The 18,894-nt window shown below is 38.3% G+C and overlaps 1 protein-coding gene across 1 annotated transcript in view; it reads left to right on the forward strand.

The window, feature by feature from the left end:
* PHLPP1 (PH domain and leucine rich repeat protein phosphatase 1) overlaps positions 1–18,894 on the forward strand; it is a 278,290-nt gene that overhangs the window by 183,880 nt on the left and 75,516 nt on the right. The window contains 2 exon segments of the mRNA XM_020995722.2: positions 16,315–16,461; positions 17,112–17,342. Of these exon segments, the coding sequence (XP_020851381.1) occupies positions 16,315–16,461; positions 17,112–17,342 (378 nt within the window).

Raw genomic sequence — 18,894 nt, forward strand, 5'->3', positions numbered from 1 at the left:
TTACCTCATGCACTCCTCATAGTAGTCCTGTGAAGTAGGTGCTGCTGCTAGCCTGATGTTAGGTGTGAAGGGTCTGGGGCTGAAGATGATGAGGTGCCTTGCCCAGAGTCACACAGCTAGTGAGTACTTGAGGCAGGGTTTGAACTCCTGTCTTCTGTCTAGCACTCTATTTACTGGGTCACCTTGTGTCAGTCTTTTTCCTGGACCTTACTTTGCACATCTCTAAAAAAGGGCTGCTGGAACTAGATAGTCTCCAAGGTCCTTTCCAACTCTAGAACTATGATCCTATAATCCCTTCATTTTACCACTGGAGAAACTGAAGTTGATTTTCTTGCTTGAGGTCACATAGATATCAGGTAGTAGAGCCATGAGCGAAGCTTCTCTCTGTCCAAATCCACTGCTCCTTCCATCTTATACACCCCACCCCAACCCCAGTGAACCAGGGAAGAAATTCACCCAGCCAGGTATTTTTAGAATTTCAGAGTATATATATGTAATGGGTTTTTCCCCCCTATCTGTTTTTTGGATACTGGGAGACACTTTCAACTACATCTAGCTTTTCTGTAGCTGTTTTTAGCCTCTTGGGAAGTTTTCTGTTAACTCTTTTCTGTCCCCACTCCACTGATTGGTAGGTAGCCGTCAAGTTGTTCCAGATTCTTCTGATTTTGACAACAACTTTTTTTATAGCAATTTTTTTTCTTCTTTTCAGTTTTGGGCAAAATTGAAGATTTCTAGAGTCTTCTCATTCTTAGGACTAAGTTTGTTTTAAAACTAGAAGCATTGAAGAGCTCCCAAGTGTTTTTGACACTGTTCCCAAAGAAAGTAATGACATTCTGCCATTGGAGGGAACAACCTTATCTGTTCTCAGACTTAGCACTTGTGGAGATGTAGTGATGAGAATGTGGAAAATAGACCTCTACTGCCAGTATTTGACAGTGGCCACTAAAGTGAGACACATTAATTCCTCCCTGGTGGGGTCTCTGCAGGATCATGCTTCTAGGCAGTCTTTAGGGAAAATTGTTTTTTTGGAACTTTAAGTATTTAAGCTCCCCTCAGTTTCCAGGAATGTGTTGTGTATATAGTAGCAGGGATGGGAAGAGGGAATGAGAACATTATTTGGCATGTGTTATAGCTGAATTCATGGGACAGGGCTCTCTGATCATGCTCTACTCATAATGCTTCATCAACCCCCTCATTGCCTTCCAAACAAAGTTCGGACTCCCTGACCTCTGGCAAAATTCCTTTCCACAAACATTTGTTATTGTCCTGAGTGCTAGGCCCTGTGCTTGTTGCCAAAGATGCAAAAGTCAAAAACAAAGCAGTCTTTGCCCTCAAGGATTTTATACTATTGGGATACGGTGTGTATACAAGTAAATCTAAACTATGCAAAGTAATTCCTAGAGGAAGTAAGGCTAAAAACTGGCTCCTGTATTAGGAGCTAGATGACACAATGGATAGAGTGATTGGCCTGGAGTCAGAAAGAGTCATCTTTCTCAAATCTGGCCTCAGACACTTGCTAGCTGTGTGACCTTGGGCAAGTCACTTAACCCTGTTTGTCCTAGTTTCCTCATCCGTAAAATGAGCTGAAGAAGGAAATGGCAAACCACTCCAGTATCTTTGCCAAGAAAACCCCAAATGGGGTCACAAAGAGTCAAACAACTGAAAAATGACTCAACAACACAAAGTGTCTAACATGTGGGATACAAGCTGTATTTTGAAGGAAGTTAAGGATTTTATAAGGCTGAGGTGAGGAAGGAGAACATTCCCGACACTGGAGACCTTTTGTCCTCTTTGAGGAATAGCTTGTAGGGGAAGAAATAATATTTAAAAGAGTTGGAAAGGAAGGTGGGAAACAGATTGTGGAGGGTTTCAGATGTTACCCTGAGTATTTTGTATTTTATTCTAGAAGCAGTGGAGAGACATTGAAGGGTTTTGAACAGGTCATGACCGATCTTTAATTTAGGAGTGTCATTTTAACAGTTGTATAGAAGATGGATTGAGAGAAATGGGGAGGTAATTAGAAGGCAACTGCAATAGATGATAAATTACGATGGAGGCAGTGTGGGTAGGATGAGTAAGATGTGGCAGCTAAATGGATGTGGTTGTTGAAGAAGAGCAGAGAGTCAAAGATGAGAACCTGGGTGACTTAGAAGGATGGTGGGATGTCAGCAACAGGAATGGGAAATTTTGGAGAATGGATCAGCTTGGAGAGGGGCGGGCAGAATAAAATGAAGCCTGTTCTAGCCATGTTGAGTTTGAGTTCTGTCCTAAATGTCCTTTATCTTCTAATCTGTCTTCTCTCTCTGTTCTCCCGGATAGTTACTTATACTCCAGATAAACTGAACCACCGTACTTAGTACTTATTGAGCATGGGCTCACTCTTCCATCTTTGTGCCTTGGTTCATGGTGCTCCCTCCCCCTTGGATACCACTCTCCATCTCTACCAGTCAAATTTATACTCATCCTCTATAGCCCAGTTCAGATAAAATCATTCCTGATCTCTCTGCTTATGCTCAGCAGGCATTTATTAAGAGCCTTCTATGTGCCAGGCGCTGAGCTAAGTGCTGGGGATGAAAAGAAAGGCAAGGCAGCTCCCCCCTTCCCCCCCCACAAAACAATTCCTGCCCACAAGGAGCTCACAGTCTAACACATCTAAATTTTGCAATTCTTAGGAAACATCTCTAATTCTACTTTCTGTCCTGCCTGTTTATGAACTTGAGTGCTAGATGTAGGCCCTTGAAGACAGGAACTGGATTTTATTTATCTTCATATCCTTCTTATATTAGACTGTAAGCTTCTACCTTTCTATGTTGCCAGCATTTAGCACCATGCCTGCAATCATAGTAGACGTTCAACAATTGGGTATTGACTTACTCAGCAGCATAGTGCATTACATATAGTAAGGTGAGATAGAGAACAATAACCATATCTTTTACCATACCTGGTAAAGTATTTAGTGGTTGGATTATTTTTCTAGTTAATCAGAAATACTTCATATGTACTCAGGACGATATTTGAAGGTGGGAAGTATATAGGGGAGGATGACAGGCTGGTAAGTAGGAATTAAGGAACTTAGAGATACTATTTTTCTTTTAATAGTATGAGCAAGGTGTTTGTTCTGGTGTTTTGTTTTTTTCTGTTGTGTTTCACTTTCCTTTAGTAATATGGTCTACTTGATATGGATGTCATTTAGTTCCCAAATATCATAGGGCCTAGTAGGTATTCAGAGGATTGTTCACATCACGCATGTCCTTGTAAGTACAAACTGGGATTCTTTCCAACTTAAGTGTAGTGACTTAAAAAAAAATTCTTTGATTTGAACCTTGAAATGTACTTTCTCTTCCTCCTCCTTTCTCACTGTTCCCCTTCCCCCAACCTATGGGAAAGGGTACACTTATTTAATCTTCCAGCACCAATGCTGGAACAAAAGTGTTCTTTTTACATATATGGTTTTCATCCCCGGACTTTGGGGATTAGGCACCCTCTTCTTAACCGAGCCTAAATTGGCTGATTTTGGGCAGATACTGTTCAGGAGAAAATGAATAAATTTGGTCATTTACAAAACAAAGATAGAACCATATGCCAGTCTCGTAGAAGGGATTTAACTATAGCATGGTTGAAATGCCTTGTATTTGGCTTTTTAATCATTATGCTGCTAGCTTGCAATTTAGAAACATAGCTTGTGAAAGAGAGGTAAGATTGTTGCTTTCATTCTGAACACTTAAAGCCAAATGAGCCCCTGTCATCTTCCTTAAAAGGAAATGAATTTATTCAGAGAGAGAGAGAGAGTGTGTGTGTGTGTGTGTGTGTGTGTCTTTTTGATTTCTGAATCCAATCATGATTGTAGACCAGGGGTAGTCCTACGACAGCCTTTTCTTATTCCTTATAATTCATTACCTTCTTTCAGCTTGATTTTTATATTCTTTAAAATGAGACTAAAATAACTTAAAAATAAGTCTTCTCCTTAAAGTTTAGTTGAATAAGAATAATTTGTTAAATGGTAGTATAATATTCTATCAATTGATGACATTAATGCATTCTTTTGTAGTTTCAAATTCTACTTTTGTCTTTATGTGATGGGGAAAAATAGTATCTGGTTTATGGCTTTTTTTGTCATCCTCTCATTTTTTCCCCCTCGAATTTGAGGCAAGTAAAAGAGAAAGTTCCAATCATTAATTTTAAGACCATGCTATAAAATTCAATTTGAATTTTTCCAAGCAAAATGTACATATATTTACCTTTTGTTTTCAAATTACTTGAAGTGATGTGCTTATGTTTCTTGGTGACATTCAGGTGTCATTTGTGATAGTTAGGATCAAGGTAGGGATAACTTTTGTTTATTTTGGGCCAAGCCAGGGAAACTGACCTTGTGGTCCTACATGAATGGTGTGGTGCATTGAAGTGCTATTCTAGAAGAATCAAGGCAAGGTGCTGACCATGAATGACAGTGCCAGGTCTTTCCACAGAATGACATTTCATATAGCAAAAGACTTAATAAGATGAAATGCAAAGCAACCTATTGAGAAAACCGAGAATGTCTGGATAAATGATTGTTAGTAGTAATTTAGACTGGAGCTAAATTTTGTGGTAGGTGGAATTTGTGGGAATGGAGAGGAAGATGACCATGAACAGTGTTGGAATGGACAGAAGGTTGATTTAGTCATTGTGTTGTGGAGGGTGGGCATGCACTAACAGGATAGAAGAAGGCGCTGCCTCTCAAGTTTCAGATGCCATTGTGGGCGCTACATGGGGCACTGAATAGTATGCCTTTGTTATTTCTTTCCCTCCATGTAGATAGAAGACCTCCTAGTTCCTGTCCTTGTGCATTTCTTTACAGCAAGTGTAAGACAGACCGTTTGTTTCTGTATGTAGTCCTTATAGTGTGTAATGGTTGCTTGAAAACAAATCTAGCTTGATGTAAAACTATTTAAGCATTATTATAGTACTCTATAAAAAAGGTTCATGTTATAAGTATGCATTTGGGCCTTAGAACTTTGGAATCATATGAGTAATGGGATGTGTGCTTTACAGTCAAGGAGGGATGTTACTGATACTCCCTTCCTAATGTCATTCTTCAGGGGGAAAAAAAGCAGAAAGTAATGTTAGTCAGAAAGATAAATCTAGTTATTGAAGCATCCTGCTCTGACCCCACTGGGAGGTTTGTACCACCTTTGGAGAAAGTTTCTTTGATTTACTTCATTTCCTCTTTGTTGTGTTTAGTTTTTACAGATTTTCTTGGAAAAAAAGAGAAAAAGCAAGCTGAGAGCACATTTGGTTTTATTTTTATTCTACTTTTGACTTAAGAAATGCTTGCCAAATTGAGCTACTTTGATTGCTTCAATAGAGTATATATTAATGCCTCCTTTTTTCTCCCCTTCTTCTTTGTTGTATAAAATGCTTTCAACATCAGAGTCAGTGAGTCAACATCAGAGACCACTGACAATTTGGCACTGTTCCAGAGTGACATGCTCTAAACCGTCAGGGATTCTGCTGTTAATAATTAATGGAAAACAAGACCTGAGCTAGGCTTACAGTCCCCTTTCTGTGAGCAGGTGCCCACTACCCTTCATTACTTAATACAGATGCCCGAGTCTATTATTAGTATTTACTCCTACAAGAGAAAAATACACTAAACATAGACTGTTTTTTTTTTTAAAAAGGAAATGACTTTCACCCAGGGAATCCTTATTTAATTGGCCCTCTTTGGTAAGTAATAACTCAAGAAAGTAATATTGGTTTTTTTTTTTCTGTTAAGCATATCAAGTGAAACAAATCCAACTTCCTCTGTCTGGTTATAATGTGTAACATTTATTTTAATCATGGTTAGAAGATACTTGAAAATTAAGTATCCTTTTACCATGCCCCCATTTCTCTTGAGTTTGAGGTTTTTTATCTATAATATCCATATCCTTAGTTACTAGATAGAAAATTATCAAGAGGATTGGCCCAGATATAGGCAAGGCTCATGATACCGTATCACTGAGAGTATTCATTGAGTAGTAGCCACTGCTCAAACTTTTTAAAATAATTAACTGTATAAGTATATAACCTCTATCTTTAATTTCTAATAGTTACATTTATAACCTGATTTGCTCTTATTCAGAACATAATTGTTGAAGCTCCCATACCATATGCAAACATGTTATATAGACAAGTCAATGATAATCTGATGATATGGAAAAAGGAAAAAAAATGGGGAATTGTTAACCTTTCATAACTTTTAAAATCAGCATAGTAGGGAAGACGAGAGCATATATATTTATTAGGAGTACTTGCCATGTGTTTATTATTTGTTTGTAAATTTATTTCTCTCTTTTTCACTCCAAGTATGAACACTGCAATATCATTCTTTTTCTTGGAGGCCAAGTCTAAGGTATCTTGGGGTTAGACAAAATTGTTCTTGACTTCCTCCTGTTTTATTGCTATGGAACTTTAATTCTCTTGTTCCAGCCTTTATATAGTAACTATAGATGACATGTTGGGGAACCTGACTCTAGATCTCTTTACATTTTGTATCTATGAATACCAGTATAACAATTAGGCAGTACATCTGCTCTCCCTAATTCTTGCTACAAAGCCCAACTCCTTTTTTGCTGATAATAGTTCTTTGGTGATATCTCTTGTACCTTTACTACCCTGGAACAAAATTTCAAGCCTGTGTCCAATAAACCAAATTGAAACATTTCTCATAGAGTTTCAAATTATGTCTTGGTTAAATCCCATATGTTTTCTGAGCAAAATTGATTAAAATTTTAATGTATATATTTGATGTAGCTGACAGCTTTCGTGACAAATTTGTTTAACAAACTAAATATCTTTTCCTTTAATTTTTGAAAATTTTATTCACAGAGCTAAATATTTACTCACATTGGTAACTTGGCTCTCATACCTAGAAATATGATGAAGGAAAAAGGAGCAGGGAAGAGGGGGGAATCTTTTTCAGCCTGAACTTGTAACTAAAGAACATTCACATTGGTGTATGCTGCCATCTAGACAAAAAAAAGGAAGTGATTGTTATCAAGGCAAAGCAAATTAATGCTATATTCCCTCTATGGCAATTTGAAGGTCTGCCTTTGTTAGTTCTCATTTGCTGCTAATTAGAGATTACTGGGAAACTGGAGGAAAAAGACTAGGAGGAAAAAGGTAGGAAAATGAATAACATTAGGGGATACATGATCAGATAAGGTCCTTAAATGCTTCAGCACTTTTTACCCATGGGTACATTCTCACTACTAGATATTTCAAAATTTTATGATGTTGTTGTGCCAAGTAACCTTGATCTATCGAGATTCTTATTTGGGGGGAATGAAATGGAGCTTCTGGTTTCCCTTTCCCAGATAAATTTTTTTAATCATAGATGTTCCTCATGTGGTTTTAGTTGGAAAAGAAAACTAAAGAGATTGTTTTCCATGTACAGGATCAAGACTAGTACTTGATAGCACTTCTGAGGTGTATTACAAATACACTGAACTAAATTCTGTGTATTCTTCAGCTATAATTGTTTGCTCTGAAAAATATATTAACTCTTTTAGATTCCTAGATAACTTTGGTGCAAAGAGTATAATGATATTATTGGCTTAAACTTTTAATACAGTATCCTCTTTTAGGAAATTCACTACTATTCTTTATATTCATAGACCTTTGGCAGAAGAAGACTATGATGAAGATTAATGACTGATCAGTCATCCCTTCTATACTGCATTCCTGTGTAGGCTCTTCTCTGAGCACTGTGGCTGCTGTTTCTAGAATTAGTTACAGTTCCAAGCTTGAACTTTCCACAGGCTGCATTAATAATCAGAAATTTGTCTCTAAAAGCAAGTTTCTTGGCTTCTCTGGGGATTTAATATTCAAACCTTCACAATGGATGATGGGAGAATTTAATAGAGATCGTGTTCACAAGGGATATATTCTGGAGTCCTCTACAAATGGAAATTTGGAAACATTCAGTGTTTCTGACTGAGGAATGGCTTTACTAGTGCTTGAATCAGCATTCACTACAAGGTGCCAATAATAGCCAGCTGGTTAGTAGCTGTTCTCCCTAATGTCATCATATGAAGCTATAGCCCACATCAGTTCCATGTATTCTTATCCCAGTTCCCATTCTTACAAATGAGTCTCAGGTCCCAAAGCAAGGCTACATTTTCCCTTTGGGGATGTGGGGAATATCCTGAGGAATCAGGGGGTAATTCTCTAATGCTATGAGCTTGAACTCCACCAGTGTCCTTCTCCCTCCAAGATTCTCACTTGAAAATCATTTAGTCAGCCGACTTAAATAGCTTTTAGAAAGAAGTTTACTGAAGATGGTGTATGATATCTCCCTCGCCAAAAGTCCAAAGCATGCTCTTTCACAAAAATGTACAAAGTCTAGAGGAAATTGGACTTAAGCCTGGAGAATACATGTAACCAAAGGATAACTCACAGTTCCTGGTTGCAGGGAATCCTTTTTTTAAACCATTCATGTGGTATTATCAAAAAGTTTTCCTTGAATGTGGTGAATTGTCCTCTGATCCCAATGCAGACATTGCTGATCCAGTGATCCTTTGAGGACAGATGGAAAGCCCAAAATTTTCTGCAACTTTCAAAGCTCATAAGGACCTCCTTCAGCCAAAGGGCTGTGGAGGGTGGGGGGTAGGTGGGAGAAAGGAGACCTGGTCAAGGTAAAAACTAAGGACTCCTCTCCCCCCCCCATCCTCCCAACTGTACCCTTCCTAGAAAATCACACACCAACCTTTTGAATGACTTTGGTTCTCTTTCTTGGTAATTTATAGATGATCCCTGATGTGTGGTCAACTTCCTTAAGCCTATCCAAAGAACATTCTTCTGCATCACCAGTGCAGTGCCAGTGACTTAGTCCAAAATCTAAGATTGAGCATCTATGTAGCCTGGTGGCGCTGTGGGTAGAGCACTGGACCTGGAGTCAGGAAGACCTGAGTTCTAACGTGGCCTCCAGTGCTTATCAACTGTGTGACCCTGGGCAAGTGACTTAACTTCTCTCACCCTCAGTTTTTTCATCTGTAAAACAGGGATAATAATATCACTTCTCAGGGTTGTTGTGAAGATAAAATGACATAATTATTGTAAAGCACTTTGCAAACCTTAAATTTTTACATACATGCTCACTGTAATTGTTACTATATTATTTAAAATGGGATGTGATGACTTGACTGAGCAAATATCAGCTACATTGGAAAAGCAGAGTCACTGAGAGAAATGTGGGTTCTATTTCTGCAGCTAATTGACTAATAGATGGCTTTAACTCTGAGGTGGAAGAGTACACTCAAAAAACTTAAACTTGTGGTTTCCAGTTAACCTATGGGATGAGGTGGCAGTGGTAGATTTACTGCAGGGAGTTCACAAATACAAATGTATATCTAGAAGTAAGCAAACATACTCCTATAGAATGAAGAAGGCATGTTGTTTATTCATATAAATATTACTCTTTTCTAAAGGTACATAGATGCTCTTGTGATTAATAAATACAAATTAATGTTAAAAGGATTAACTAAATTCATAATAGCTTTTTGTCATTTTTTATTTTCTTGGTCAAAGTGAGCATTTTTTATTTTTGTTTTTGTACTAACACGCGGGTTAGAACATACATGGAGCACCATATTTGAAAGTAGAGGATCTGAGTCGAAATTCCAGCTCTGCTGTATAGTAGCATTGTGATTTTGGGCAAGTCACTTACTGCTTCTCTCATCCTTAGTTTTCTTCCCTATCAGGTGAGGGAGTTGGATGAGATGACTTCTAAATTCCCTCCTGCCTAAAATCTTTGATTCTGTGATCAGCTTTGTTACTGTACTTTACTACAACCTCTCAAGTAAAAATATTTTCACCTGTTTGGGGATTTTCATTAGCTTATTCCACACCAGGGATACCTCACCTAACATGTTCATTGGTTCAAAATATTAAGTGAAGAAATATTAGAAGGACTGCTAGTTCCATAAGAGTAACACTCTGAATGGGTGGTCATCCAGCTGTGTATTGATTCAGTGGGCTTTGGAGACAGGATGAGGGGCTTTTTTTTTGTCATGTGTTAATGATGCTGTTGCGAAATGATGTTGATCTAGGCCATCTTATGTAACATGTTACAAACATAAACAAGCATCTGAAGAGTGGATAAATAAAATACAGCAACTTTGGGTAAGAAACAGTAAAAAATAAAGTTATTTAAAATTTGTACTTGCTCCAGTGATTTATTTCACACCTAGCCCCATTTATTTTAGCTACCTATAATAATTTACCTGTTCTGTTGAACTGGTATATCTGAAGAGCTTTGTGATGTGTTATGAAGATTGAATGATTCCATACTATGTTGGTAGTATTCATAGTATTCCTTATTTCCTTCATCATTCTTTCAAAATGAGGGAAATGGGGGAAGGAAGGCCATCCTCTCAAGTATGTCATCTCTTGTCTTTCTCCCACCTGAAACATCACTTCTAAGTACCTGTTTATACTTCTACACTATTTTCCCCCTCTGATTTAAAAGACAGAAATTAATTGCCTCTCCACTATGCACGTCAGCTAAGGTGAGCTTAAATAGGGGAACTGATTTTGTGTGTGCCTTCTCTGTTTACCTGAAAGGAGCAGCAGTCATTTTTGAAAGGACTTTTGTTGTCTTCTGAGTCAGTCTCCTAGGGCACATAGCTTGTTGTGTGTGCGCGCGCGCGTGTGTGTGTATGTGTGTGTTTTCAAGGAAATGTGGAACTCTGGGAAAGCTGTGGGTTTCAGTTTCCAAAGCAGATCAGAATTTTGAAGTTGGTGGATGCATCCTGATCTAGATTCTGGGTCACTGGAAACAATCCATGCTTTGTTTGCTAAACACATCTCTGCTGAACATTGTGTTCTCCTCTAGGAGAAAGTTAAGATACTAGCACATTAAAGCTAGCCCAGTACCAATCAGACATGTAAAGTGGCAGTGAATTAGTGCCAGCAGGAATGGTGCCACTCTTTCTGTATTCAGAAATGGTAATCAATTGAAGGTTTAAAAAAAGAGACGTATAAATAAGACTAATTGGGGTAACCTCTGCTGAGGGACTCCTTGCTCTCATCTATTTAAATCTGACACACATCCTCTCACTCATTCAATTCTCTATTCTGTTGATTTGAGTAATTATCAGAGGTGGTACAGTCCCTGTAAATCTGGTCACATAAATTAATTTGCCCAAGAGTTCTGTCATCAGTCCACCTGTGCCTTCTCAGGTTGCATTTTTCATTCTGAGCAGGATGCTGACTTGTTTAGTGGTAGCTTTCAAAATGTGACTAAGCAGTTTGAAGATTTTTATGGAAACTGAGGCTGAGTTCTTAGCATGTAAGGAGAATTCTGAAAGAGGAATCTTACCTACCCCATCTGTGCCATTTTGGAAGATTTGCATTTTTTCTTTTCTATTACCTCTACTGGCTTTGCCTCATGTTGTTTTTGAAGATGTTCAAGAGTGCTAAGAGAAAGAACCTTGATTTCATTCATTCATTATAGTCAGTTTTGGAACAAGACCTTTTTATTCTTTCCTGTCTGAAGAACTTTAAAATCTATGGAAAAATCCTCTCTTGAAATGCCCAGTGGATATTTTTGTTTTCTCTTATAGTCTTCTGACTTCACATTTCATTTAATAGCACATTGAATAGAATAGCAATTCCACCTAATTCACAAATAAATCTGCAGATGGTGGCACACATCTACAATTCCTGGTTTTGGGGTGGCTGCAGTTGGTAGATCACTTGTTTGGAAGGTTTTGGAGTTGAAGTAGAGTTAAAACTGACTGGGTGCCCACATTGTCTTCATTAGTATGGTGAACCTGAGAGAGTGGGGAAAGGCCCCCAACCTGCCCAAGTAGGCACAAACTGGCTCAGTTTGGAAAAATGGAACAGGTCAAACTTCTGTGCTGATCAGCCATGAGGTCAAGTCTGCGAGCAGCTGCTATACTTTGAGCCTGGACAAGACAGGAGATCCAGATTTGGGGGGGAAATCCAAAGAGTAATATTGTTTGAAATGCCATTTGACATTGATAAACCCTCTAAGAGAATTAGAATCAGAGTTGGAAGTGACCTATCTACTGTAAACCTTATCTATGCAGGACTTCCCTCTAAAGCAGACGTTCTCAGTGGGGCCCATGGATAGACTTCAGGGAGTCCATGAACTTGGATGGGAAAAAAGTTACATCTTTATTTTCACAAACCCAACATTCACTTCCTTTAACTTTTGAGTTTTAAGTTTTCTCCCCCTCTGTTCCCTCCCCCTCCCCGGGATGGCATGTAATCTGATATAGGCTCTACATATACATTCTTATTAAACATATTTTTTTTCACATTAGTCAGATTGTCCTTCAAATATTTAAAAACATTATTGTGAGAAGGAGGTTATCACCAGACTGCCAAAAGGGTCTGGTGGTACAATTAAGGTTAAGAACTCTTCTGTAATATCCCTAATAAGTAAGTGGTTATACAGCCATCTCATGACAATCTCTAGTAAGAGTGAAACTGATGTGGAAAAAATACATAGCCTGATGTGGAAAAACCTTAACTTGCAAAAAAGATAATTTAGGGGTAATATAATGTAAACAATATAATTATACAGAAATAATATAAATAACAATACAGAATAACTACTAATAATTGACATTTCTAAAGTACAGAAAAGATGACAAAGAACTTTCCTTATAACAGCCTGTGAGGTAGGTAGGACAATTATCAGAAGAAGCAGCTGCCCCTCAGAGAAGTTAGATGATAATGATTTGCCTGTAGTCGTTTGGTTAAAAAGTGTTAAAGCTGGGATTTGAACTCACATCTTCTGACTACCAGGTCTGCTATTCTTTCCATTTTACCACACCACTTCTGCCTACATGAGTCAGTCAGTAAATATTTGTTAAGGTGTACTATGTGCCAGGCACTGTGCTAAATGCTGAGAATACCCAAAAAGGCAGAAGATAGTCCCTTCTCTTGAAGGGCTCACAATCTGGTAGGAGAGACAACGTGCATATAACTACGTACTAACAAGCAATATACTGTCCAAATTGGAAATAACAGTAGGAACGTACTGGAATGCAGAAGGACCAAGAAGGGCTTCCTGTAGAAGTTGGTATTTTAGGTGGGACTTGAAGGAAGCAGAGATTAAGAGATATATAACAATAATAATTATTATTATTATAGGCAATGGGGTTAAGTGACTTGCCCAGGGTCACACAGCTAGCAAGTGTCAAGTGTCTAAGACTGGGTTTGAACTCAGGTCATCTTGACTCTGGGCCCAGCCCCTATCTACTGAACCACCTAGCTGCCCTCCTCATTAATCTTTCTACCTTTATTATTCTCCCTCTCCAGTATATCCTCTAAAGTAAAGATTTGATCATGATACTGCCCTCCTCCCACTACCCCCCCTTCCCCCATTCAAAAATCACCAATGACTCCCTATTTCCTGTAGGGAAAATACAAAATTCTCAACCACCATGGTATGTAAAGCTGTCTGCAGTATGGCTTCCATCTACCTTTCCAGTGTTATTTTCTATTCCTCCCCAAATGCACACATTCTTTACTCTTTGTTCCAGTCAGGCTGGTCCAGTGGCTGTTCCTCATAAACAACAACAGTCTATCTTCTCTCCTTTTGGAAACAAGTGGTCCCTCTTAGCTGCAAAATGTAATCCTTCTTAGCCTTGTTATTTATGTCCTCCTGAAGCACAGCTTTGGCGCTGCCTGGTGAATGCTAGTCCTTTCCTGATCTCCACCCTTCCCTCTAGTTATTAACTGTCTCCTTTTTCATTATATTTTATGCTTACTTCCTTGTACACACCTTATGTCCTTCCCATGCAGTGTAAGCTCCCCGAGGGCAGGGGCTGTTTCATTTTTGTCTTCCCAGTGCACAGCACAGTGCCTTATACATAGTAGGTGCTTGATAAATGTTTGTTGACTTGAATATCCTAGGCTTCGTTATAGGTTTAGTCCATTGTCTACAGTACGGTAATTGATATTTATAACGTCTCTGAATTATCAAGGAAAGATTAAATTATGTTTCCTATACTGTTTATGACTATAGGGAAACATAATAGATTGTAGAAAGATTTCCATTTTAAAAGTGTTTAAAAAACAAAACATTTTGCTCTTTTCTTGGCTCTTCAGTTTTCTGGGAAATTGTCATCTAGGAATTCTGTTTCCTGAATCGTGCCATAGGACTTCTGTTCCACTGTATGTCTTTGCTGACTGCGTCTGTTTTTTCTTTGGTTTGGGTACTTCCTCCACCAAAGCAAATCACAGCCCTTCCAAAACTTGAGTGATACTTGTCATAATGGTAATAAAAATAATAGTTTGCATTTATATGTTACTTTGAGTTTTACAAAACACTTTTTCTTAATCCAGTGAGATGGTAGAATCTTCTAGGAATCCTTCATAGGCTATCCATTTAATGTGCATAAGGCTTTCCTCTAGTTCTTTAATATCTGGGATTGGGGAAGAAGAGGGTTGGTGGTGTTACATCTGGTTGCAGAGCTCATATTGTCTGTCTTTTGTTGCAATAAATAGAGTGCTGTGCCTGGAGTTGGAAAGATCTGTGTTAAAATGTGGCTTCAGATACTTACTAGTTACGTGACCCAGGACAAGTCAGTTTCCACATGTGTAAAAAGGGGATGATAATAGCACTTACCTCTCAGGGTTGTTGTGAGGACAGAATAAGATAATAATTGTAAAGCACTTAATAATGCCTGTCACATAGTAAGTGCTATATAAATGTTAGTTGTCATTGTTATTATTATTAACATTAGTTCGTCCTTCATGTTCACTGAATGACTGGTTCACCTCTTTTTCAGGTCATAAGTTGATATCCTAGAGCAGGGGTTGGCAAACTATAGCCCTTGGACCAATTCCAGTACGCCAGCCTGTTTTTGTGTTTTGGTTTTTTTTACAGTTTTAAAACCATTCTTTGCTCATGGGAGGAATTTGGCCTGCAGGCCATAGTTTGCCAACTCCTGTCCTGGAGCATGATGATGTCTACTAGGTCTAGCATGATTCCTTTTGAACCTCACACCTAGCTGTGCTCACTGGTATGACTGATTGATCTTAATGAGCTTCATTGAGACCCATCTGTGGAAGCTGTGTGTGATACTTAACCATCTCCCTTGTTACCTTTTGTTGACTTTTAAATTTTGCCTCTTGAAACCTTCTTTTGGCCCAAGTGTTACATTAGCTCTCCAGCTATGGGAAACAAAGTGGAAGGGTGCATGAGGAAGATACAGACATACTGGAAATATTGAAATGGTCCTGAATACATTGTGTTTTAATGTCATTGAAATTTATCACAGATATTTCTTTAAACTCTTGAGATATTGAGATCAGTAGTACAAAAAATTTGATTTAAATTTATGTGTTTTTGTTTTATATACCTTCTCACTTCATTGTAGTTATAATATTGCATTAGGAAAATGATGGATTTTATTATTCCCATTTTTGACACGGGAAAAGAAGAGCACAAAAGTTTGTCTTTAGTATAGGCAGAAATATTTAAGTGGCACAGTGGATAGAGTGCCCGAACTGGGGTCAGGAAGACCTAATTTCACATCTGGCCTCAGGCACTTAACCAGCTGTGCGAGCCTGGGCAAGTCTCTTAATGCCTCTTTGCCTCAGTTTCCTCATGTGTAAAATAGAGATGAGAATAATAATATCTACATCCTGGTTTGTTGTGAGAATACAATGAGATAATGTTTGTAAAATGCTTTGTAAACCTTCAAGCCCTATATGTAACTGCTGTTATTATCATTAGATGGGACCCTGACTTTGTCCTTTATGCTACTTGGGTTTTTTTTGTTTTTTGTTTTTTGTTTTTGCTTTTAGGCAATTGGGGTTAAGTGACTTGCCCAGGGTCACACAGCTAGTAAGTGTCAAGTGGTTGGTCTGAGTTCGGATTTGAACTCAGGTCCTCCTGAATCCAGGGCCAGTGCTCTATCCACTGCACTACCTAGTTGCCCCTATGCTACTTGATAATACCTCCCCTTTGTCCTTTATGAGCTTACTAATTACCAGGTAACTGGAACAAAATTGAAAGACTTGCTTAATTGCTCAAAGGTATATCTTAGTTTCAGTGGAGATAAGATTGCTATGTTCTGAGAAATATACTGGACTGGAAATTAGGCAGGAAACCCGGACTAGTCCTTGGCTCTGCCTTTGTGTGACTTTGCAAATCACTTAATCTGCCTAGGTATTAATTCCTCACTTTTAAAATGAAGGATTTGAAATACCAGGGTGAGCACTAAAGGTCCTTTACTGTTCTAGAATTCTATGACTGAATCTGTGACCTTTTTTTTTTCTCTCTCCTTTTCAAAAATTTGGTTAATATAGGTTTACCAAGTTGAAGAGCCTTAATCTTTCCAATAACCATCTCGGAGATTTCCCTCTGGCAGTATGCAATATCCCAACCTTGACAGAGCTGAATGTGTCCTGCAATGCCCTCAGAACTGTTCCAGCAGCAGCAGGAGATATGCACAAGTACGTTCTCAAAATCCCATCATGGAGTACAACCCATGACCTATCTTCACAGGTTTCACAAATGCCTAATGTGAAGTCATTTTCTTAGCTGTATTGGTCACTTAATTATCGACTTTCACCACCAATTAGGCTGTTGGAAACTTTTGTGAACAAACCAGAGAACTCACTGTTAGTTTTCTTAAATTTTAGTATCTGAAAAATAAATAAAATACAGGATTTTTGTTGTTTTGGTAAAGCTGAAAAATCTAGGCGGCTTTTAAGTATAGATGAAAGAGGCAAATTGCTCTTCCCTTGTCTGAGTTAAATTAGAAAGATTTGGATATAGTCTCAAAATAACAAGGGATGTGATGGCTGTTTTGGCTTCTTGCCACAGTTAGCAGATATTGACCCCAGTTATGTTTACCCAAGTCAGGAAAACTGTTCAGCTTTTTGGTTTTGTTTTGATCTTTACAGATGTTTGGGAGGCTTATTTATGACCATATTCTCTCTTTTGCCTCATTCCCTCATACTCCACCAGTTTGTACCTCTCCAGGGCGAACTACAATTCATTTTGTCAGTTGTGTGAGCTATTACTTGTGCTGAAGTTCTGTGCTCATAAAAAGACATGCATTTTCAAAAATCTGTTGTATGTTCTCTCTCTTTTTGAATAGCTTACAGACATTTTTGTTGGATGGTAACTATCTTCAGTCTCTTCCTGCGGAGTTGGAGAATATGCAGCAGCTCAGTTACCTAGGACTCTCCTTCAATGAATTCACAGACATTCCAAAGGTTTTGGAGAAACTGACTGCTGTAGATAAACTTTGTATGTCTGGAAATTGTATGGAGACCCTCAACCTGCAGGCTTTAAGAAGAATGCCTCACATTAAGCACGTGGATTTAAGGTAACTAGTTAATGGAGGCATGGGCCTCCAAATGAAGAAAGCTAGCAACTTTGGTACTTTCTAATTGAATTGTTCTTTTGTGTTTTAGGATAGATGGTTCTCCTAAAGCTGTTACTGAGCTTATTAGGGAAGCTCCCACAACCTTATTTGGTGACAGCTGCTGTAAACAAAGCAGAGTAATTGTAGCTAAGGACCACTGGTTGTTTGTGCACATAGTATATAAGTACAGGGCCAGAGATGGATTAATGTGTTAGAAGTGACTATGCCATTGGGAAAATCCTTTTTAAAATAATTCTTACCCCTATTGACCTCTTCGTATTATTCAGTCTGTTGACCATGCCCTTTTTCTTGAGTCTGTACTCTCACCTTGTATTTCTTAGGTAGAGCAGTGGGCCTGGAGTCAAGAAGAGTTGAGTTCAGATGTAGCCTCAGACATTTCCTAGCTGTGTCACCCAAGTCACTTAAGCTCTATCTATCTCAACTTCCTCATCTGTAAAGTGGGAATAATAATAGCACTTATCTCCCAGGGTTGTTATAAAAATCAAATGAGATATTGCCTGTAAAGTGCTTAGCGTAGTGCCTGGCATGTGTTAGGCACTTAATAAATGTTTGTTCTCTTCCTTCCTTAAGCTACTCATTCATTCTCTGTCTCTTACGGTCACTATTGTCACCCATAAATGATACTTCCCAAGACTGCCTTTGACCTTCCTCTCTTGCTTATTTGTACTCTCAAATTCAGTTATTCCATATGCTCTCATAACTTCAACTCTTAACTTTTTTCAAATGACTCTTAGCTCTGTGCAGATTCTTATGTCCAGCCCTGACTGCTCTCTAAGCTTCAGTACCATATTTCACACTGCCTGCTATATGTCTACACTGTAAATACCTAACTGGCATTTCAAATGACATATCCAAAAAGAAACTCATCATCTAGCTATTTCTTGTAATTTTTATATCTTTTAGTGGCTTCACCTATCTCCTGGAGGAGGTAGCTAGATAGATAGAGGGCTGAACTTGGAGCCAGGAAGACTGGAATTCAAATCCTGCCTTATTTACTAGCTATTTGACTCTAGTCATGCCGTGGAACTTCTGCCTCAGTTTCCTCATCTATTAAATGGGTATAATAATGGCATCTCCCTCCCAGGGTTGTTAAGTGAACAAAATGAATTAATATTTGTAAAGTGCTTTGCTAATCTTAAAGTGTTATCCAAATGTTAGTTACTACAACGATGTCAGTGACGTAATATCTCCTGTCTAGATATAACACCTTTGTAGTTATAGTTTCCTTGTTTCTTTGCTCCTTGTATCCAGTCTTAATATCATTTTCTCAGTTTTCTTTTCCAGATGTTTCTCAGATTCTTTTCTTTTTACTTTCACTGCCACCAGGGGGAGATAATCTAGTTCACCTCCCTCATTGGACAGGTGAAGAAATGTAGGCTTAAGACAAATGAAATGACTTTTCTTTAGTCGCATATGTAGAAATCAGCAGAGATCACTTTATCTCTCTGCCTCTTTTGACTCTCAGCTCAGAGGTTCCCTAGCTTTCTTGGTT

The sequence above is a fragment of the Phascolarctos cinereus genome, unplaced genomic scaffold (genome assembly GCF_003287225.1).
Source record: "Phascolarctos cinereus isolate Bilbo 61053 unplaced genomic scaffold, phaCin_HiC Scaffold_4;HRSCAF=312, whole genome shotgun sequence".
Taxonomy (NCBI): Eukaryota; Metazoa; Chordata; class Mammalia; order Diprotodontia; family Phascolarctidae; genus Phascolarctos; species Phascolarctos cinereus.